Here is a 24,475-nt window from a genome sequence, read left to right as displayed (position 1 = left end):
AAGAGCTTAATTTGCACTCCTTATGTTGAATGTACATTATCACTAGTTTTCAGCTAAACAACCACTTTAGCCTCTAATAAATTAGTGCCCAAGAAATGCATCATAAATCTATCATTGTAAATAGCTATCCTCATGACAGTGTCCATCCAGCAATTGTGGCACAAAAGCATTATCTGCAATGAAAGACACATTCAAAAGGGGCTCTATTGCCTCTGTCAGTAATATAAGGTAGAAATTCTATTATCAGCGTATTGATCCCAATCCTGTAATGTGCTTTTAGATCCCATTAAACTATTGTCAAAGTGCATTCACCAGAAGTTGAAAAAGGTACTTAATAATTTGCACATTAGACCTGCTAATTAGGGGAGCTATGCCATCAACTTTTATCTTCCAACCCCAAATAGCTTTAGCTGTTGATAAAGAGCTATCTAACGCCGTGATGCCAGCCTAGACTTCGACTGTTGTATCTGCTGCATAAAATGGTGGCCAGTAAAAAAATCTCAAAAGAACATCAGCCTGTATTTACAGGTGCCTTCAGGTAGCTGTGTATATTGATTTTATTTTTCCTTTTATCTTTTAGATTAGATGATGATAAAATAGTTATAAAATGCTTATAATAAGTGTATGCTGGTCATACTTCAAGGAGGTGCTCTTAGAAGCACAGGAGAAGGCCATCCCCATGTCCCGAAAGACGAGCCGATGGGGAAGAAGACCAGCCTGGCTAAATAGAGAGCTTTGGCTGGACCTCAGGAAAAAAAGGAAGGCTTACATTCTCTGGAAAAGGGGCTTAGCAACTTACGAGGATTATCAAGATATAACAAAGCTATGCAGGGGGAAGATTAGAAGGGCCAAAGCTCAATCAGAACTCAGCTTGGCCACGGCAGTTAAAGACAATAAGAAGAGATTTTTCCAGTATATCAACAGAAAAAGGAAAACTAGGGAAAATATAGGTCCACTGATGAATGAGACGGGTGCCCTAGTGGTGGAAGACACAGAGAAGGCAGAGTTACTGAATGCCTTCTTTTCTTCGGTCTTCACTGATAAAGCCGTCCCTCACGCATCCCATACCCTGGAGGCAAGGGGGAAGGTCTGGAGAGAGGAAGATTTTCCCTTAGTTGAGGAGGACCGGGTCAGAGACCACTTGGCCAAGCTGGACATTCATAAATCCATGGGCCCTGACGGGATGCACCCGCGAGTGCTGAGAGAGCTGGCAGATGTTATCGCTAGACCACTCTCCATTGTCTTTGCAAGGTCATGGGGAAACAGGAGAGGTGCCTGAGGACTGGAGGAAGGCTGACATCACTCCAATCTTCAAAAAAGGCAAGAAGGAGGACCGGGGAACTACAGGCCGGTTAGTCTCACCTCTGTCCCTGGGAAGGTAATGGAGCGACTCATTCTGGATGTCGTCTCCAAACACATAGAGGAACAGGAAGTTATTGGAAGTGGTCAGCATGGATTTACCAAGGGCAAATCATGCCTGACCAATCTGATAGCTTTCTATGATGTTATAACGGGTTGGCTGGATGAGGGGAGAGCCGTAGGTGTCATCTACCTTGACCTTAGCAAGGCTTTTGACACTGTCTCCCATAACATCCTCATTAGGAAGCTGAGGAAGTATGGGCTAGACGAGGTGACAGTGAGGTGGATCGAGAGCTGGCTGAGTGACAGAACTCAGAGGGTTGTGATCAGCGGCACAGAGTCCAGTTGGAGGCCTGTAACGAGTGGTGTCCCTCAGGGGTCAATACTTGGACCAATTTTGTTCAATATATTCATTAATGACCTAGATGAGGGGACAGAGTGTATCCTCAGCAAGTTTGCTGATGATACCAAGCTGGGAGGGGTGGCCGACACTCCAGAGGGCCGTGCTGCCATCCAGCGTGACCTGGACAGGCTGGAGAGCTGGGCAGAGAAGAACCTAATGAGGTTCAACAAAAGCAAGTGTAGGGTCCTGCACCTGGGAAGGAAGAATGCCAAACACCAGTATAGGTTAGGGGCGGACATGCTGGGAAGCAGCTCTGAGGAGAAGGATCTGGGGGTCCTGGTAGACAGCAAATTATCCATGAGCCAGCAGTGTGCCCTTGTCGCCAAGAAGGCCAATGGCATCCTGGGCTGCATAGGGAAGACTGTGGCCAGTAGGCCGAGGGAGGTCATTCTCCCCCTCTACTCTGCACTGGTGAGGCCACAACTGGAGTACTGTGTCCAGTTTTGGCCTCCCCAGTTCAAGAGGGACAGGGAACTACTGGAGAGAGTCCAGCGTAGGGCAACCAAGATGATTATGGGACTGGAGCACCTCCCTTATGAGGAAAGGCTGAAAGAGCTGGGACTCTTTAGCCTGGAGAAGAGAAGGTTGAGGGGGGACCTGATTAATGTTTACAAGTATCTAAAGGGTGGGTTTAAGGAGGACGGAGCCAGGCTCTTTTCAATGGTTCCCAGTGACAGGACAAGGGGCAATGGGCACAAGCTAGAACATAGGAAGTTCCGTTCAAATACACGGAAAAACTTCTTTACAGTGAGGGTGACAGAGCACTGGAACAGGCTGCCCAGGGAGGGTGTGGAGTCCCCTTCTCTGGAGATTTTCAAGACCCGCCTGGATGCAGCCCTGAGGGATGTGCTTTAGGTAATCCTGCTCTAGCAGGGGAGTTGGACTAGATGATCTCTAGAGGTCCCTTCCAACTCTGAAGATTCCGTGATTCCGTGATAATAAATTCAGGAAAATACCTCCTCTTTTCAGACCTCCCTCGCTTCCTCCCCCCCCTCTCTCAGTGAGGAGGGTGAGCTTTGTGGCTGCCCAAGGGAGGAGAGGACGATTCAGAAATGTTAGATTCTGTACTCAGTGAGTCTTCTTAAACACTGATTCTTCAGATTGCATGGATCAGAACGGTTGAATATGGGAAGAGTCCATAATCAGAAGACTCCATAAATGAAGTGTAGAAGCATAAATCCACAGAGAAGCACTACAGTATACGTGGCCGCAGTTTCTATTAAATCCATATAGTAGAGAAGTGGAGTGTCAGGACACCTTCTTTGGCTTTTTAAAACAGATGTGAATGCCATTGTTGTTACTGAAAATATGTTGACTCACTAAAGGAGAGTACTTTGCCTTTAAATTTCCCTGAGAGAAAATTTTGAAGCCTTAAAAATAATTCTGAAAGTTTCTGTCACGGCAACTTCTTTACTAGAATACAGTGGCTTAGATGAATGATTTTGGAGGTTTTTCAGAAGGGAAACATTTAAGACTGATCCTTCTCAGGCAGATTTATAACACTTATGGCAAAGGCATTCTTAGACATTCAAATGCAATCTCCTACCTGGAACTCCTGCCTGAACATCTGGAAGGCAGATGACACAGAAAGAAAGCAAGCTTTTACCTACTTGTTTTCAGAATGGGGAAAAACTTTAGGGGTGATGTGAACAAAAGTGATCAGAGTCCAAGACAGAAGATAAAATATTTTAATCTGTCCTAAAAACAAGTTTGTAAGAATTCTTGACTTTAAGAGTGTTTTTTGAAATTGCCCTGGAGATATGTCTTACCTCTTCATACACAAAATACCTAGACGACAGGTCCCTTATTCTTTCCTAAAATATTTCCCACTTTACCCTCGAAATGTTCCCTTTATCTCCATTAAGTTTGTCTACCAACAGAGACTTGTTGTCTCCCCATAATCACATTACAAAGCAACTTTGTGTGACAAATTATAATTATCAGTAAGCCAGAAGATAATCCCCTGATCCCCTGAATTCTGCTTGACAAATACTGTGATATTCACTGTTTTCCTGATTTTTGGTGTGTATTTATTTCATTATTATGCTAACGTTAAAACAATAGATGTAATAACTGAAAATGATCATCTGAACCATTCACTCGAACTGCAACCACACATAAAATGGAGATTTCCTTTTTTCTTTTTTTTTTTTTTTCCCAAACTGTGGTGGTTTTCCTAAGTGAAATATAAATGTAAGTTGAGCACAGTTTTTTTAGTATTGTACCTGCACAAACATATAGTTGAATTTATAGCCAAGAAAACGGTAGGTGCAGGCAACCGTAGTTCACAGTGTGTCTAACCCTCAGTCAGAGGCCTAATGCAGTATTTCTGTCCACGTGACCAAAAAATGCAAAGCACCTTGTCTTGCAGATTTTTAAAAATATGGGACTTTTATATCCCATTTTGATATTTCCCCTTCATTTCGAAAACAGACATTGTGACTATGGAATCAAATTCATTTCTCTATGGTATTGTCTGAATGATCTGAATACTTGTCTAAACAATATGTGTGATTTGATTGCTTTTAAAATCTGTGATTTTGATAAAGAACCAAGTTAAAATGTTGTTGGTTTATTTTTTAAACTTAGATCTACAAACTAGAAAATAAGGTGATGACACAAGTTTGCACATTTCGGGAAGTTTTATATTCTCGCCCGTCCTGTGTAACTATCTTGCACCATCTAGTGGTGAAAATTGGGTGGATAAAAATAAAAATGTAAGCTGTTAAATCATTTTAGATTGTTGTTGTGGCCTTTTTGAAAAGGAACTCTTCAACAATCATTCCTGTCATTTTAGAAGTGGGAGTTCTGCAATAGCCCCTTTAAAATGCCATGAAAATGAGGAATGAGTAAAAAGTGAACTATATCTATGTTTACTATACTTTTAACGACAGCCCAAGTGTTACTGTTTTCTGTCTCTTTTTTACATCCTACTTAGCCTTTATGGCATAATATATTTCTTATTCCTGCTACATTAGTCCCTCTGTTTCAGACTGCGATGATACTTTCACAAAACGGTGGTAGAATTAATCTCACATTGACAAACTCTGAAAATGGGTAGTTAGATCACTGGAATGAATGCTGTAGGCTTACTTGTGGCAATGCAGGGTTGGGGGGAAGCAGGGGAGTGATGGAAGTGTTGCTGGATCAGAAATCAAGCTTTGCTACTTAAAACTATAAAAATAAAAACAAAAATAGGGTTTTTTTAGAAAGTATTTTTTCCTGTTTTCTGAAAATAGTGGTCAGAAAGAGTACAACAGTTTTTGGGGTTTTTTTTCTCTGATTTGCAGGAAAAACATTATAGGGAGAGAGAGTAACTTTCATTATACAATGAATACAGCTTTTCCAGCATCCTTAGACCATTGTGGAGAGCAAACATAAGCATAAATTAATCTGTATCGTGATCTCTATTTGCTGACCTGCAGGGAAGGGTAGACATTTTACTTCACCTAGTGCTGGGATGAATCTTAAAACACAGCAGTTTTCTAGAACACTCAGCCAGTAGTTCTCTTTTGCTATTTTAGGGAGGAAGTCAGTTCAAGCATCTTTTTGTGTAAATAGAAATTATTGTATGCAAATGGTATAATAACTATTGGTTGGTTTATTGTTGGTGACTGTATTCTTGAGAGAAGCTCAATGAGTTGGGTGATACAAATACGCTTTAATATGGCCAAATTCAATGTGTCCATACTTCAAAGAGAGGAATTGTATTTAGTGCAGTACTGCCAAAAGAACAGATAATTATGCAGTTCTGCAAAACAAATATAGAAGATTTGTAAGAGGGCAGATAGCGAAGAATTACTAGTGTTGAGGTCTCAGCAATGATCTGTTCATATGGAACATCATTGGTAGCTCAGGTCCTATAACACTTAAGAGGACAGGAATTAAAGTAAGAAGTAAGCGAAAGATTTCTGATCTTGTTAGGCTTTGTAAAATGGTATTTTATAGGAGGAAATTAAAGGAACTTGACATATTTTAGTTCCATGAAAAAGTCTCGGAGAAGATTAATGAAGTTGCTGCTCGTAAGTAATACATCATGGATATAATTGAGGAGGAAAGTAAAGAGCTGGTTAAATTATAGGGCAATGTTGAAATAAGAACAATGGGTATGAACAAACTTTATCCATTGGACTCGAAGTGGAAATTAGAATTTTTCTAATCATTATATGAATCCAGTTATTGACTAACTTCTCAGTGACAACAGTAAAACCACTCCAGTGGTTGAAGCATAGTACATTTCTAGAGTGCGTTGTTGGCTGCAGTAGCAGGAGAAGGCTCAGTAGCGCAGTGGTCCCTTCTCATCCGATATTTACACCGTGGTATGGAACATATCCCATACTTCTACTACTACTCCTTGTGGACTTTACCAGGAAAATATCCTCACCCTTAGGCCAGCCAGTGGCACCAGGTACTGGCCTGTACCCCCTCTACTGGCCGGCTGCATGGCATCCAAGGCTCCGGAAGGGAGCCTCTCTCCCCAGAAGAAGCTGTCCTGCCTCTTGGGTCCACAGTTCTTGTTGAAGGGGACTCGCTCAGAAGGGAGCAAGCTCATGTGTGCAGGGAGTGAAAGAGTCAGCTAAACCGATACCTTTATTTTACTTAATTCTTCAGGGAGTAGGACTTAAACATAGTCACTACTACCTACACTCAGAGATGGTGGGGTATTGATGAGGTTTTTTACTGTAGGTGTAACAAAATCAAGAAGCTTGCAGCTGAAGTATTAAAGTGGGAAGACAGACACATTTTTAACACCTATTGTAATTCAGGTTGTTCTAGCTTATCAAGGAAAGTGGTAAATACTCCATCACATGGAGGCTTTACACCAGGATTGCCTGTCTCTCTAAAAAATGTGCTCTAACTCATCTGTGGATTTATTGAGTTAAATACAGGAATCTCTAGACAGAATCCTCTGGCCCGTGTTATTTGGGAGGTCAGATTCACAGATCTTAATGTTCTCTTTTCGCCTTAAAAACCTATGAATCAAGTAAAAATCTGAATGTTCAAAAGCACTGCAATTTTTTAATCTTACCACTTTGCATTTTGCTTAGTGCTGGAACAGCTGACGTTATTAGGTAGCATGTTACCAAAGAAGCTGTTCATGTGTTTAATTCTTTGTGCTCTAAAGATGTGATCATTACCACAAACTGAAATGCGTAGTTATTTAACAAAAAAAATATAATTAAAAAATTGCCGACTCCAAAGTGTAGAAAAACAGACTTTTTTCTGAAGGCTTCAGAAGGCGACAGTATCTCGGCTTTTCAGGTTTTTTTTATTCTCCTCTTGGTACTCAAATAATCCCTTCAGATTTGGCTGCTATGCAACAAAATTATAATTTTGTAGTAAAAAGTAGAATATGTCAAGGTCAGTAGTGTTTTAGTAACAACTACCATCGATCCTCGCTTATATCTCAATGCGATTACAGTATCTTTGTTTTGTTTTGCCTTTTTTCATTAAAAATTCTTCCATGACAAGGTGTCTTGATGTACTTGAAGGACAAAAGCTTCTCAGTAGAAAAACAAGGCGTATGCTTGATATTTTTTGTTTGTTTGTTTTGTATTTTTATTGAAAGTACTGAACATGTATAATTTGGATTTTCCACAGTAGGAATTGTGAATGCTTATCATCCTGTAAATTAGGCTTGTATCAGAATCTTAGTTTTGACTCAGCAGACATTGCTTTTACTATAAGGTGATCCTGCAGAATTCATAATCGCCAAACAGTCAGAGCAGAGCCTGGCCAGTTGAGCACAGCTTTCCTAATCCAAGTGGAAGGAGAGCGCTGTGTGTGAAGTCCATGCTTATACAGGCTACTCTCTTTTCCAGGGCAGTTACCAGCATGTGAAGCGAGGGGGGAGCTTGCCCGAGGGGAGGATTTTCATCTGACTTTGTGTGATTTGCAGTGGTAAATTTAGTATTAGCCACTTTCTCCTAGAAAAGAGCTCTGACTTTGCCAAATCTGCTTTCTGGCAATAAACCACGAGGCCACGCAATCAGCTGCATTAGCAGCTTGGAGGTGTAGGTCTAAGAACTGGATGACATAGAATGGGCTCTTACGAGTAAACAGCCCCCCCTACCTTTATAACTTGTTGTAGTCTTTTATCTTATTTTGAGGTGAATATTCTTGAGTATATTCTAGTAAACTTCAAATATATGCATCTCTTACTAGAATGTTTTGCATTTCAATTTTATGGTTACAGCACACAGAATTAAAGTTTACCAAGATGATGAGAATTATTCTGTTTATAGGTGGTTGAGCTGAAGCCCGGTGGAAAAGACATTCCTGTTACCAGCGCTAACCGAATCGCGTACATCCATCTGGTGGCAGACTACAGGTTAAACAAGCAAATTCGGCAGCATTGCCTTGCTTTCCGTCAGGGACTGGCCAATGTTGTGAATCTTGAATGGCTTCGAATGTTTGATCAACAGGAAATACAGGTAATTCTGCCTAAAACTGCAGAAAACAATTGCTTTAAACAGAAATAAATGCTAATTTTTGCCTGTAATATAATTGTCTAACTTCCTTCACTATTAGGTTTTGATTTCTGGTGCCCAGGTTCCTATTAGTTTGGATGACCTTAAATCTTTCACAAACTATTCAGGTTAGTATGTTTTACTTAAATGTATTATGACTGACTTGGGAATAAATAAACTTGCTTGTTATCCCAGCTTTTAAATAAAAGTTGTCAGGTCGTTCTTGTTAACTTTGGCCAAAATTCTATAGAGACTGGAATTTCAGAAGATTGGGTAAAATTACAACCTAAATCTATAAATGCTGGGAGATACAGGTATGCAGTTTATTTTATTTGTACACTTAAATGCAAGTTTATAGCCAGATAATTAGAGAACATGTAATTCTCTTTCTAAATGGATGTTAGTTGATGTTATGTCTGGTTGCCCTGAAAGTAAGTCTGCAAATGACTTTGGGATGGTTGTTCCTACCACTGCATTCAGATACTTACCATTTCTCAGCCAGCCTGAAGAGAGAGCTCATATTTCTTTTCCTTGTGAGAAATGCAAGGTATCTTCATTTTTCCCTGCATTTATCATGAATGTGATCAAAAAGTAGCTACTATATAATCAGTTCACATCTGAGCTTACCTCAAGGTAAGTCGATTAATTAAAAAACCATCCTGAGTCTTGCAGGTTTTGCAAACTCTTGGAGTAAAAGCAATAATCCAAAGTTACTATGTAAATGCTAAACTAAATAAAGTTAGTTTCAAGTAAAGAAATAGGATTCAGTGAAGAAAACTGTAGTTAAGAAGCTGAGGGAGACAGTAGCTGTAGGTAAGCAATGAATGAGAAACTCAGAAGGCAGTGATCAGAGAGATCTGTAGATACTGGAAGTCAGCGGTGTAAGCCTGCTGGTTTTAATATTTTCCCCAAGCTTTTCAAGGTTGATGCTTGTTTTCTGAATAATTTATTTCTTACATAAAACTATTCTACCTATGAATCATTTAAATCTCATTGTAGGTGGCTACACAGCAGACCATCCTGTCATTAAAATATTCTGGAGAGTTGTAGAAAGCTTCACTGATGAAGAGAAACGCAAACTACTGAAGTTTGTAACAAGCTGCTCTCGACCGCCTCTTCTGGGCTTTAAGGTACACGTCAAGTTTCTGTGAATACTACAGATTACGATACAAGCTTTTCTTGTCTACAGCCATTTACAATTTGAGAAGAATATTCCTCTGTGACTACAGGAACAGCTTCAATGTTTGCACTTGCATGTATTACGAGTATAGTTGTAAAATATTTCATGAAATGTTGTTCTGCTGTTTTCTATTTTAACTGCAAAATTTGATAAGCCTAAAACCACATCAGTTAGAGCGATTACTCTTGTCGTGGAAGATCCTTGCTACTGTTTCACGTTGCTGTACAGGAGCAGTGTTGCTACCAGTTTCAAGGAACAGGTTGAGTTAAGAATGATGTCTTTTAAAACAGGCAAAAGAGGATTTAGGATATAAAAGCAGCTATTAAATTTAAACCTCTTAAATCAACCATTTGAAGTGGGAGATGTGTTGTTTCCTTCTAATTACCATTTATCTGCTTATAGGGTCACAGCTCATTAACTTTTGCATCTAAATATTTAGCTGCTGTCTTTAGATTGCTGTTTACAGTAAAGCTTAAGTATGAAGAAAACTTCAGTGTACTGCTTATAAAATTTAAGAGAGGATGAGGCAAGTTGAAGACATTTTGAAATTAAATTCTGGGGATGTTCTACCCATGAGTTTCAGTTGGGCTGCAAAATTCTGTCTAAGAACTGGCCATGGTCTTAATTTCCCCTAAAACGTAGGAACATTCAGTGCTTCTCTGTAAGAAAATAAAAGAATAAATTGCTCCATAGCAACACCATCACCTTCAGTACAGTGGTCAACAGCGTGTTTAATATTGTAAACAGGATGTGCTATTTAGTAAAATTAACACAAAGGTGGGTTTATGTGGAACATAAATACAGGCATTGCATCATTCAGTTGCTTACAAGTAAGAAAAAAATTTGTTACTAAACAAAATTTGGGTACCTGTACTTAGTAAATTTTCATGCTACAAGGTAATGTGATACAATATTTAATTAGTAGTGGATAGTAACTAATTTCCTACATTTATTACATAAAATAGGTAGATGAACCCATAAGAAATGAATGCAGGCATTGTGTGAGTCCTGAAGGTTTATTAGCTGTTTTGTAAAAGAAATGGTTTTCAATGAACATTTTCTCATTATAGAAGTCCTTCAGGGACAGATACTAACATTTTATATAGGAACAAGGAATTCAGATATACCTAATAGGCTGGAGACGGAAACAACATATTTGGAATTTTGCACAATTTTTTCTTGAATCATACTGTGAAAGTTCATTCTGGTGGGGTTTTTTTGTTTTTGGTTTTTTTTGGGGGGGGGGGGGCAGGGCGGACAGGGGGAGCGTGTTTAATTGGCATTTAAAAAATTACTTGGAAGGCAAATTCTTAGAAGAATTTCTTCTCGGCTATAGGAATTGGGCCCTTTCCTGTAATGTGTCCTGCAGGTGACACATGATAAAGATGTCAGAAGTAAAAAATGAAACAACCCCCCCACCTTCCTCTTGCACACACACAACTTAGATGTTTGTACTACTCACCACTGTTTTTCTTCTTCAAACTTTTGATGATCAATTTTTCTCACAAAAACAGTTTTCCTCTGGAAAACAGGCAAGACGACACTCTGATACTGAAATCACAGCGGTCTCCTTCGCACACCTTTGCCACTTGAATGATTTAAAACATATAAAAGCATATGTGGGCTGTCATACAGTAGTATGTAGATCAGTTGCTACAGGTGAGGAAAGAATACTCTTGGTGGCTTAAACAGCTCTTCTTTTTAGGCTGCAGAGTGATTTTGAAGTGGAAAAGTCATTTCTAGTGCCACATTCTGCACGGGAGTGTGGCCCTTTTCCCTCGACTTCCATCCATCCCCTTATGCTGCAACTTCAAGCTCTCTTCCCTCGTCTATCCTTTTGTTTATTTTCCTGTTTCTTCCTAGGCTGATAGGGGTGTGCAGCGCTGCTGTTGCAGCGTGTCGTTATTTAAACCTCCCTTTGGTGCAGTTGCTCTGTAAACCTCATGCAGTCTTATGCTCCAGCTGCTGTAGCAAGTGCTGCGTGGTTGCTGGTAGCACGTGGATGGGCACCGTATCCTCCACCTTCAATATCTGCAGTCTGTAGCTCAGCTACACTCCTTTTATAGGCACCTAAGAGAGGAATGAGCGCTTTCAGTTGGTAATTTGTCTGACTGTTCTACGTGTCTGCTTCGGGATGAAATGAATCGTGTCTTAGATCCCACAACACATACTAGCTAGGTCCCCTTGAACAGTAGAGAGAGCCTGGGGTGACAAGATGTGGATATGGAGACAGCGGAGATGGCTGGTTAATCACATGAATCCTATCTAGGGTATTCGTTGATTAGTTTACGCGATTGGTTATTTAAAAGCCTGCAAGCATTGCTCTTAAACTCTCCAAGTCTGTGTGAATATCACTGTACAGTACTCTGGCAACAAACAGGATTTTATAGGACAGTGGGAAGAACAATTAGGAAGCTGTGGGATGATACCAAGAGAGAACAGCACACATCAGTCATGTCATGAGGGGAGAACTGGGAAACAATTGTGTGGAAACAAAGTAAAGAGGAGTCTCCATTTGTTGTCATCCTTTTTAATTACAAGGGGAGAGCAGGAAATGTAGATGTAGCTACCCAGCTTTGAGGTTGCCAGCCTGACATTTGAAGAGATGGAGGAAGTGAATCAAAAGTCTAAAAATATTAAGGCTGACAGTGACACATTAGCAACAGGATGTAGCGAAGCTGAATGTGGACAGTTGAAGTTTGTGTGGGTATTTGGGAGATAGGCCTCAACCTGACTTTAATGTACTTGGCTAGGAAAAAATGCAAGTAAAATAGTCATCACATTTTCAGCATGACAGCAATAAGTTAATAGATTAATTCACTGTACAACGGACTTGCAAGGTCAGCCACATGCAACAGTCTCGGCAACGGAAAGCAGAGTGCAAAGGCCTCACTGCTGCTTTGCTGGGCAGCGCTGGGCGGGAGTTAGGTCAGTACGCGCATGGCGCTTGCAGAAGCGTCTTGTTAACACGGATTTACCAACAAAGCAGGGGGTTGCCGTGAAATGTTTGCCAGAAAAGGAAGTGGGTAACTGGTATTGTCATCAGCAGTCACATCTCGGTAGCCTGTGACAGTGTGTGGTTTAGAGCTTTGAAAATGAAGAGTGCAAAGCCCCAGGAGTGCTGAGTATTACCAGCCAAATAACTGTCTGAATATATCGATGTTGATGGTAGACATTAATACAAGCAATCTTCAGAATTTGTTTACAGTTTTAGTATGGGTGCTATATTTTCCTGAGAGGAACACAATTTCTGGTTCTCACTCTGAAATCTTCTGTATGCTCTCTATTGTGGAACCTTCAGGTTTTCTAAAAGTTAGCGCATCTTAATTTAAGATAAGGAAATGTCTCGACATTCATAGCTTATGGAGAGCACAGTGTAGCTTTGCATCATTTCAAAATTTTAAACTCTTACTGCCAGATTCAGACTTAGAATAACATTTACTAAAGCTAATTAAAGTTTAATAAGTTTAATAAATGTGATTGTTACGGACAGAAAAAAAAATCATTAAAGCATGGTTGAAAATTGTTAAGTTCCAATCAGGTCACATAATAAATTGATGATACTTTTCACTTCCAAACTATTGCAGTTTCCCGCTGCACAGTATTTAATTATGCAACAAATGGTGCCCTTGGCTTGACATTTCAATTTAGAACTTCATTTTTCCATTTTTAAAGCTAAAGTAGGGGAATTCAATTAGCATTTTGAAAGGAACACTAAAAATGCAGCATTTTAGCCATGAAATACTTTTTAAGGCCTCCATTTGAACAATAATTTAGCTTAGAATCTAATTGACCTTCTGCCTTTGGAGCTGGGATTTTTTTTCCCAGTTTCTAAAATCAGAGCTCTTTTATCTCAGGCAAGCGTTTGATAAAATGAATGAATACTTTCCTGCCAGCAAAAGCAGTGCTTTAGAGGTAACAAATAAATATCTTTTTCACTATTTTTAACTTTAAAAAAAAAAAATCAGATTTTACTAAAACAATTAAGTACTACATACAAAATGTGTTAAAAATCTGTTCCTCAGATCAGTAGTTATCACATCAGAAGAATAATCAGGGTTTGACAAATTTATATCATTACAGAGTCGCTATGCACAACTTGTGTCTTGCGTATGTATCATCCCAGTAACAGCCGAGTGACTTTATAATCACTCAGTAAATAAACACTGAATATAATTGCTTTAAATAAAGTTAGGTCTTTATGTGGAGAATATAAAGTACCTCTTGATTCAGAGTTCTGGAACACGGTAGTGTAAATACTTGCTTAATCTCAGACGTGAACAGATCCACTGAAGTCATTAGTACCGTTTGTCTCGAAGTTCATAAATTGTAGGCTTGCAGAAAGATTAGTTTAGACAAAAATCCCTTTAGGGCAAGAAATGCCTTTAGTGTTTTATCAGGCAATTGATTTTAACAGAGAAATGATCATTGTATATTGTGGTGAGTAGAAGGGAAATGATGGCTTGATACTTAGCCTCTTGAAGAATTTCTTTTATATGTTGGGGTATGCTAACAAACTAAAGCTCTAGAAGGAAAACACTGAAAGGGTGTGTTTGATCATGGTTTCTTCATTTGTTTGGGGGTTTGGGTTTTTTTGGCTGTCACAAAGAAATTGATGTAGTACTATAATTTGTATTGGATCTGGTCACTCATTCATCTTTTTTTTACATAGAGCATTGCTTTGACAACTAGAGAATCTGTACATAAAATTGGCATAGCACATCACTTCATTAGCTAGAGCAAAATTATCTCTGCTGGGATTTTTTGTGTATGCAGAAACAATGTCTTCCCTGCCGGGAAAGAAAAAAACCAGAAAGTATAATTCTCAGAAGAGGCCATGTCATTATACAATGACAAACATTATGTCATTCAAACACGACAAAACATCCTTTTCCATCCGCCTCTGTTACTGCTAGTGGGCTGTAGTCCCCTGTGTTCAGCGTGTTTCACTGTCAGAGAACTGCAGTGTAGCAGGAGCCCAGCCTTTTCCTGTTCCTACAGAATGAAGAGCATCCACGGGCATTTGGGAGGCTTTGTAAGGGGAGTCCAAAGTTGTGAATCCCAGGTTGTTTCTCCCAAATACAACAAAAAAATTCTTGCACGCTTCTGTACTACTTTTTCCATTTCGCGTTTCACTGTTTCTGTAGCATCCATAGACTTGCAGAATAGAGTGTATAAACAATGGCAAATTATTATTTTTCATTAGAACCAGATAAATTGCTTTGTGTTTTGCAGATTAATGGATCTTGATGGGGACAAGGTAGAGGAAGGCACTACACAGTTCAAGAGTGCTTTTGGGGCCATCAGGAACAAAAGAAAATGACATTTGAATATGTTATTGTGACAGATTTTAATCTAATGATTTATTTCTAGAAATTCGTGCCAGCTGTTACAGGGTAGGTTTTGGCTTGTATGTATTTTTTGATATGCGTTTCCCTGTTGCATTTTTCAGGAGTTGTATCCTGCATTTTGCATTCACAATGGAGGATCTGATTTAGACAGGCTACCTACTGCCAGTACCTGCATGAACTTGCTGAAGCTTCCTGAGTTTTATGACGAAAATCTTATGCGAAGCAAGCTTCTTTATGCCATTGAATGTGCTGCTGGATTTGAACTCAGCTGAGTCGAACTGACGCTTATTTGGATGATGTGCAGAGGAACTAACCAGTGCCTACTCTATAAGCAGCACCCACACCCAAGCAGTTTTAAGGGAATTGTGTCTAGATTTCTGCAGTTCTTGTGTTTTATCAAATGTCCTCCAATAGGTTTAATTTTTAAACACGATTTCTTAGTTAGCTTTCATTAATTAATATTACATTGACACTGCTTTATGATTCAAAACAATGAATGCCGTGTGCAGTGTGGCTGTTTTCTGTGTTTATGCGAAGAAAGAGGACATTTAAAGAACAGTGACATCTCAGTGAAATGAACCAAAGATGAAGCTTTGGCTTTGTGCTGTTCAAACATAAATAATTTCACAAACTGGCAATAAAGTTGTGTACCATGCAGCACATTGGGATGAGACGGGGCTAACATCCTGTAATTAATCTCTTAGATGGAAGTGAAGCAGATGTTTGCAGATATCCCAGAACTGGCAGGATGAAAATGCTCATTACCGATAACCTAACATCTTTACTTACGTTGTAGAATTGTTTACAAATCATAGTTTTGCAGAACTGATTTTGTTTTATACTACCTTCCCTCAAGATGGTAGGCACTGAGATAAAACATTTATAGTATTCCATTTGTGCTTTCTGAAATACCTTGGAGAAATTGGATTCGCATTATTTTAAGTTCAACCTTCGGCTGTGTCATTATCACTTGAACACTGTCATAAATGGATGTGACTATCCATGTTTCCTCTGTTCTGTTTCTGTCTTTTCTGCCTGTACAGATTTTTTTTTTTTTCAATGTATCAGACTCCTATTGCATAAACAGTACATACAGAAGTCATCACTTTGGAAAAATATACATGTAACAACTATTAAAATTATTTGAACCAAAGTTATCAGGCTTTATCTTTTATATTTGAAGCCTGTGGTGTTCACATTCCTCTTCCCTATCATTTCTTTTCATCTTAAATACCATATCTGTGCCGTAGACACTAGTCAAATTCATTATTTTTTGTGACTAAACAGCTTCTATATCCATCTGCCTGCAGTATTTCTGCTAAGAAAAGTAGGTGGGGATATGCTGCTTAATATAATTCGATAGATGGGGAAAAAATTGCTTTCATATGGAAGGAACTGATCCTCTCGTAGTAGGCACATCGTTGGGTATTCGTATGCAAACTGCAGTCAATTTAAAAGAGGAACTGTGGTTCAAACTGTTAAGGTTCGTAAGTGCATCCCTCTGAACTTTAGTTTTATATTTTAAATCATCAAAATTTACAATCAAATTTGTATTCATCTCTTATGCAAAAAACTATTTTGCTGTTACTGGAAACTGTTGGATCTCATATTTAATACGCAGTAACCAGCAATATCCTTTTAAAGGTAGGGAAGCTGAGTGATTTTGAGATGTTTACTAGTAACCGTATAAAAATGTATAATTTCTTAATTTGGGTAATAAATGAAGTGTTAAAATACTATTTGTAGTCTTGATGTACAGAAATAAAATGATTGGTTTTCTTTTTGGTTTTGCTTTAGGCTTTTTATTTATGTTAAATGTTACATACCCAACCTATTCTTTATCCCCAAATTCTTTTCTTGTATATTTTTCTACATAAATTATGGAACTTGTAAAGAAGCTGAAAAAGAGATCAGTAATAGTGGAACTGCCTCCTCCTAATTGCAAAACCTGAACACTTCTTTTAGATAGCATTATTTATTTTAGAACCTAATGCTTTAAATATTTCGAAATTATTTTTCAACTCCATTATTTTGCTATATTGGGTAGTGTTGTATCCGTATTTTGTAAAATTAAATTTAAATTTTCTATTGAATATTCGTATTTTGAAGACGGTGTTGGAGTCATGCCAACTAATTGTGACCGGTAAAGTACGCTTTCTGCTTTCGCAAAAGGAGACAGAGCTCAGTATTCCTGCCCGCCGCCGGGAACGCAAGTTCAGCAGAGAGGGGTAGGCTGGGGGGAAGCGCGAGTTGCAGAGAGGTGTAGTCACGTAGTTGCAAGAATCACGCAGCTGCAGGAAACTTCGGAAGAGAACTTGAGTTTGCTGAAAATACTCTGACTCTTATTTCTTCAGTATGTAGTACTCGGTGATCTCGTTTTGTGTATTCTGTACATTAAGTATGAAATGCTGCCGTACTGGAGCCAGTGGGGCTGCAGCCTAGATTTCACTCTGCGGGCGGTCAGTTGAAAATCTGCGCTGCAGCAGCTTTACGCCACCTCCAGTACCCAGACTGCAAGAAGAAGAGGGCAGGGCTTTCCTTTGGCAACCAGTGCTTTTAATTCTGACTGTCGGCTGTTTCCTTGCTGTAGGGATGAAGCACGAGTCCCTGCTTTTCAGTGATCTATTGCTGGATATTTTAAGGAGCAGGCGATAAAGGTATGACAAATAATATCGGTATAGTTAGTCATGTCCTGAGGAGCTAAGTGGTCTAAATGATCTCTCATAGCTCTCGTGTAGCAGGAATTGTTTATATATGAAAATGGATTTTCTGTTTTTTAAAAGCAGAGCAAACTCTCTCCCAGTTGTGGTGCTCCCGGAGTTTCGTTAGGCAGAGCCAGGCAGCACTCTGCGTGCAAGTAACCTGAAATATTATTGTAGATTTTGATCATCAGAATTGTGGCACTAATAATTATGGGTTTGGAGTCTTTCTGTGCAAGACAACCCTTCCTTAAAGTCAATTTCTGTACTTCAGTGTTTTATCCTCCTAATTCAGTATACTTACTTGCTTTTTGAAAAATGCCAGCATTTTCTATTTGGTTTTTGTTTTCAAATACTTTTCTTTACAATTTTGTAACGTCTTTTAAAAGCATTTTTGTCAAGGTTTATCTTGATGATGGAAGAGGTCACAAATTCTTCATCTCTCCAAAGTTAAATGGCATAAAAGCAGAAAAAAAAAAATAAAATTAGCACTTGGTCTGTTTATCTCAGTGACAATTTTCCCGGCTGTGGGTTTAGTCCTACTAGCTGGATGAAAAAACAAACAACAACAAACCAAACCAGAAATGACTGTCCGCCTTCCTTAATCTCAGTTGTCTTCCATCATGGCCCGGAAAGCCAGACTTGCATAAATTTCACAAAACTCGTATGTTTTAGGGAGAATTTATGTCTACAAGAGAGGAAAGGTTTGGCTCCAAGTTGCATGCGTAAATACTGAGCCGACAGAACTTTGATTTGAACAAAAAGGATATCTCAAGTTATTTTTGTGTGGGGTGCTCCATAATTAAAAAAAAATGAGCTTCCTGATGCTATTAGTAGCAATGTGGATGGGGTTTTTTGGCATCACTTGAGTAATCTTGCACAAACATCCTAATTTGATCTATAAAGGGGTTTGGAATTCAAAGAAAACACTCGAAGGAGCGCAGTGAGCTCATGCTAAATTTCAGTTTAACCCAAAAGCTATTTGCTAAATGCCAGTGAGACAGCACATGCTCTTTTCACCACTGAAACAAACTTTTCAGCACAGAAACAAAAAGGAAAAAAACAAGAGAGCTGCTGTTCTTGGAATGTTTTGTTGGAGCTGTAATTTTATTTGTATTTATATGCAAAAACTTTAAAACATTTGCTCATATACATGAATCTGTGTTAATAATGGTTTGTGATGTAAATGCTTGTTACTATTTTTTTTTTCATGATGCTTTGCCTGTCAGTGAAGGAGAGAAGAAATGGTCTGTAAAACTGATCAGGATATCTATATTTTTATTGACTTCTGCTTTTGTGAATAAAATAATTTGAGTTTTCTTGAAACTTTGCAGAAACACTCTCTTCTTTCATTTTTTGCGGTAAATTTGACATTCTCCCGCTAAAGATTGATGGTGCTGAATAGGTTCTAAAAGGGAAGCTAATACTAACTGTTCGTTGGTGTCGAAGTTACCACTGCTCCTGGCTGATTTGTAACTTCAGTTTCCAAGCTCTGAAGTTCCCGCTCCGTCAGTCAAACTGCAGCTCAAAGCTTTAGCTTTGTTTCGGTGTGTCTTTCAAACAACGTAGCTGAGATCACTGGTGCGCTTTGAAAAACTTCCGCAGATTCCCTCCTTGGATAAAAATACGAGAAGTTATAATTCATACTGCAGAATGCCGCTCTGTCAGCAAACACGTATAAACACATCTCTCAGCTTCTTGAATTCTAGCACATATGCGGGCTGCTGAAGGTGTATTTGTCAAAGGAGATAAAAAATAAATTACAATTATCTGCTTTCCTTTGCTTTTCTATTATTTTCACTGGTAAATACACTTTTGGTTCCATGATAGCATTTATAAAGTTAGTATTGTGCCTGTTTATTTTGGGATACTTCCAAATATATATGCTTCAGGTTATCTGCCAGTAAAAATGTAAACAGAAAATTGAAGAAAACTCCTCTTGTAGGAGGGTAATTCATAGCACGAATAGAACACAAACGCCCAGATGTTTGGCCTGTGTTTCAATATGTATCTGGCAGTCTGGAAAGCTCACAAAATTTCTGATGTGTGTAGAGAGACAATGCAAGGCAAAAAGTGATGATGAAGTTGCACCATTTTAATCCATTTCAAAGAAAACAAAATAGTTGAGGTCAGCAGGAATGGCTGGAGATCACTTGGTCCAACCCTCAGCTCAAATCAGGGTCACTCAGAACCTCGTCCCGTGGAGTTTCGAATGTCTCAGCTCAAATCAGGGTCACTCAGAACCTCGTCCCGTGGAGTTTCGAATGTCTCAGCTCAAATCAGGGTCACTCAGAACCTCGTCCCGTGGCGTTTCGAATGTCTCTGTGGATGGAGACTTCACAACCTCTCTGGGCAACTTGTTCCAGTGTTCAATCACTTTTACAATAAAATATTATTGATAAGGTTTCAACACAATTTCTCATATTCCAGTTTGTGCCCGTTGCCTCTTGTCCTGTAACTGGGCAGTACAAAGAGGAATCTGAGCCTTCTCCAGGCTGATCCCAGATCTCAGCCTCTCCTCGCATGACCGCTGCTCCAAAACCTTAATCGTATTTGTGACCCTGCACTGGACTCTCCAGCACGTCCATCTCTCTCATACTGGGGAGCCCAGAACTGGACCCAGCACTCCAGATGTGCCCCGCCAGTGCTGTACAAAGAAGGACCACCTCCCTCAGCCTGCTGGCAGTGCTCTTCCTCATGATGGCCAGGGTGCTGTTGGCCACCTTTGCTGCAAGGGCACTTTTCTGGCTCATCTTCAACTCGCCCACCAAGAAACCCCAAGTCCTTCTCTGCTGAGCTGCTTTCAGCCAACTGGCCTCCAGCCTGCAACTGCTGCACGGGTTTACTCCTGGCTGGGTAGAGAACTCTGGACAGAATGAGCTGAGTACTCAAGTCTTGAGTCATATTTCTTAGTTTCATGACTTTCTTCTTTACTGGGCTGTTTGCTGTAGATGATGTTTGACTTCTCATTTTTGCTATCTTGAGACAGTACTTTTTTGAAAACGAAGTTCCTGGCTCAGCTTTACTCCATCCCACTGTCAGCGTCAGTGATTCATTCACAAGGGCTATACATCTTAGAAAAGCTGCGAGTTTTGAGGTATATGGAAATTCATTCCAAGAATAAGGCTGTCATGTCTTTGGAATAAAGAACAAAAGTCGAGAATTTCCCTAAGAAACAACAGAAGACATTCAGCTGCATTCTCTGTAGACAGGGCTTTGTTGTCCCCACGTAGGTGGCTGGGCAAGACCCAAGTAAACAACTCACAGCACCAACAACTGTTCTTACAGATTTTCCCCCACGTTTAGCTACTTATAATACGTATCAAGTGCGATCTTGTTTCCTGTGCAGATTATAAATAGAAACTGCTGTCTACAATGAAGTTTAATGTCCCTTGTAAGCACCCCATGTAACGCAGGAAGTTTATTTTTATTATAGTAAATGAGTAGGGAAAAGATGGGAAACAAGATGTACAGGTATGTAAAGAAAAATCTACACAGCACAAAACCACCTAGCACTTAGAAGGGTGTCTAATTTTTGGTAAAAGTACATTTTGAAGTTATTCTGACAAAGCAAGCCGACTTGAGGATTTGCTGACTTCAAAATGAAGTTCTGTTTTCTCTTGGATATTGCTTTGCACTGTCACGCTACCTTTGACTCCTATCAGGTGTAAATTGCTACAGCATTCGTTTCTCTCTGACTTACTTCTTCAGTGAACACAGTGGCATCTTCAAAGTACCTTTTGAGGAACGTTACGCGATTGGGGACCGAGTGTACTGCGCTACTTCTCTTCCTCGCCGCATGCCTGTAGATGTCTGTTAATAAACGGCACTTAACCAGGTAAAGGTTGGATTTAAGATTTTGTGGCTTTGCTTTTTCAACTTCCACTGCTGCTTTGTCTTTTCAAGGATTTTGCAAATCTGTTGTCAACCACAAAATAAGACTCAGTAAAAACTGAGGTCTCAATTATTTTCTCCACTTTTTATAGATGCTAAGCGTCGATACAAAAGCCATAGGACTAATGCTGAATGTTAAATCACCTCAATGCGTACTCAACGTCTTCCCGAAGGCGCAATTTGTTGGACAGACTCCTGTAATTTGTCTGTCTTCTGCCGAGGCTGGGTAGCCCAGTGCTAGGTGCAAACCAGCAAAGCACGTCAGACAGGAGAAACACGGGAATTCTGACCGGCGCTCCAGGACCGCTTGTACATAAAGGCACGCAGAGGTGTCCTACAGGCTTGATCTCATGCCGTCAAGGGGTGAAGTTTTCTCACGTGATGGTTAAATCATTCTACATTTTATTGCCGGAATAGCTGCTCTCCAGCCTGGACTAAGTTAACCTGTCCACAGCTCGGTAGAAAACATAGACTTTGCAGTGTTTGTTAATGTGTTTATAGGAACAGCTTGTTCAAATGTCCTACTATATTTAAGATCATTCTTTCCTGCATTCCCAGAGCAGCTGTTAGTTCATTCTGTGTAACAGTTGACTGAAAAGCAGTTTTGCATTATTTCTATTTTATTCTCTGTTTATAGTTACACATAGCTCTTGATTTTTGAAGAAGGAAACAGGCATTCACCAGATGGTGTTATTCCAGATCATCTTGCTACTTCTGCTTACCCAAATGTTAGATCTAGGGAAAGCATCTCTCATCAGCTGCTATGTAGTTTTGCTGCATGTTGTCAAACACATCTTCTGAAGAAATTAGTTCCTGCTAGCCTTTGTATCTTTAATTAAGAATAATTCTTTTAATTACAGCTCTGCTAACTGTTTTTCCCCTCTGCGCTTTCAGGCAAACAGCAGCAGAGCTCAAAGTTCTGCGGAGATATTTTAGGTCTAATTGTCTATTAGATCTATATGGCTATTGATGAAAAATTACATAGAATTAACTAATATTTGGCACTATTTGGCACTGGCATATGGATAAGAAAGCATATCCCTGATCGAGTTAATGAACATAACTGCTGATCAAGCTGTCCTTGCAAAGAATTAGCACTTGCCGTAAGCTGTGAGATCTTCTGAGGGCCCCCAACAGCAGTTAGGTTGTTGCCTGCACACCCCAAATAGTCAGTAGAATACATCTGATACTTCACGAGGAATTGCCAACCCCCCAGCAATGCTGAAATGCTTCAACCACTTCCAAAAGCATCCGCTCGGCTCGAGCTTTTGGTGACAGAGGAGTCCAGAAAAACTTGCAGCCTCTTGATTACCTGAGAAGCTTTGTACCGATGAAAACTGAGGTTGTGCTCGGCAGAAAAACCCTGGAGAATGCTAATGAAAATTGGTTATTTTGTGCTTTTAATGCTCCTACTTAGAGTTTTAAACATTAGGTGTATTGCCCATATTTCAAGTCTAATTGTTTCTGATAAGCTATCAGCAAAAAGTTAATGCTTATATTTAATTAAGTGGCACTTTCCAGAATTACTTTGCCAGTAGTACTATAATTAAATGATGTGAGAACAGTCTTTGATACATATGCTCATATTCTTTGCTAATACCAAAAATAGGATCTGTAAATCTGTAAATAGAAAAACTGGATGCATTAAGCAGCAGGCTAGAGCGGCAGGCCAGGAAGGCTGCAGCCATTACCACATCAAGGGGACTAATATTAATATCTCTCTAATGCAGCATTTTCAAGCATTTCTTGTGTTCTGATGGGCTTTTCATAATTGACCTCCATAAGTCATAAAAAATGGTTAAAAAAAAGAATCTGGGAACTATGTGAATTGCTAATACCTCCTGGAATGCTGCCACATTATTTCCATCATTAGGTTATAGCTACCCGTTAGGTCTGAATTCATCTCACTTAACTTCAGCCATCTGTAAGGTGGCTGTCGAGGCACTTCCGATGAAAGAGAGGCGACCCAGAGACGGAGCTCCAGAGGCTGCTTCTTTCTTTACTAAAATACATCTCCAAAGTGGGTGGAATAAATCATGCCCTGGAGGTGCCACCTCCTTCTCTCTCTCTTCATAGTCGGAGGCCTTAAACTGTATGCTTAACTTTTAGGCAGCTGAAGTTACCTGAAGTGAAACCAGACCTTTGCCTCCTGTTCCCAGGTGAGAGCTGACCATTCTTGAACAATGAAGACCCTTCAATAACAGAGTTTATTCTGACTTATGACTCAGCACTTGGAGACCAGCCCACGTCTGCCTGGATCTTTGACACCTGTGGCAGGTGTGTGAGCAGAGGCCTGCGTACGGCCAAGGACACAGTGAGCAGAGCACACAGAAACAGGAACGCAGGTATCGATACGGATGGAACGAAGAGGAACTGCTTCAATATAAACATGGAACATGAAAACAACTTCGTGTGCTTATCTTGGTGGGAACTGAATAAGGTGACTGGGTTAGTGATCTGAAATATGTGTTTACTTGCCTAGCAGGTGCATGGAAAGTTTTAGAGGTCGGGTATAAAAGCTGAGGCTTGAGAAGCAATAAACGATTTCGTGCTCAACACAGCCAGAGTCTGTGCCTTCATACACCACAGACACCAGCTTTGACAGACCCACCAGCCTTTATCAGCTTCTGTTATTGGAATGTTGATCCTCTGCCAGCAACATCAGATCTAATGCTATTTAACGCAACATTCCAGGCTTTTGCTGCAAGCAGCTAGCCATAAAAACATGGGATGCTTTTACTTTGCACTTTTGCAAATTCCTTTGAAGAAGGTTTTCTGAATCTAAAAGCTTTTCTGTTTTATTAGTCCTATAAGTAGATCTAATTAAATATGTTACCTCTTTCTACGAGTCCTGCCTCTAAAATCCTTCCCATGACATTACCTCTGATGAGAAGGCAGGCGGTTTTGGCTCTTTACGTTATGCAGTTCCTCCTCCTTTTGTTTATTGGTGTTAACTTTTTACACAGAGACTGCAAAATCCTTCTGTTGCATAGAAAACTCTGGAATGGGCAGTTCTCATTTAGGGACTTTCAAACTATTGTAAGACACCTAAATATGATTAATGCTGAAGCTTAAAAATAATTCTGAGAAATCCTAATGAAATGAGTGTGACTGAATAT

General features: G+C 39.6%; 1 protein-coding gene across 1 annotated transcript in view; it reads left to right on the top strand.

Annotated features, from left to right (window-relative positions):
- UBE3C (ubiquitin protein ligase E3C) overlaps positions 1 to 18,799 on the top strand; it is an 81,835-nt gene extending 63,036 nt beyond the window's left edge. The window contains exons 20-23 of the mRNA XM_054190408.1: positions 8,008 to 8,196; positions 8,294 to 8,360; positions 9,232 to 9,362; positions 14,865 to 18,799. Coding sequence (XP_054046383.1) covers positions 8,008 to 8,196; positions 8,294 to 8,360; positions 9,232 to 9,362; positions 14,865 to 15,035 — 558 coding nt within the window. The 3' untranslated portion in view covers positions 15,036 to 18,799. The remainder of the gene's footprint in view (positions 1 to 8,007; positions 8,197 to 8,293; positions 8,361 to 9,231; positions 9,363 to 14,864) is intronic.
- Positions 18,800 to 24,475: the final 5,676 nt, after the last annotated feature.

Source organism: Rissa tridactyla, chromosome 2 (assembly GCF_028500815.1).
Source record: "Rissa tridactyla isolate bRisTri1 chromosome 2, bRisTri1.patW.cur.20221130, whole genome shotgun sequence".
Classification (NCBI taxonomy): Eukaryota; Metazoa; Chordata; class Aves; order Charadriiformes; family Laridae; genus Rissa; species Rissa tridactyla.
Note: the sequence above shows the minus strand (reverse complement) of the source record. Positions and strands in the feature narration are given on the sequence as shown.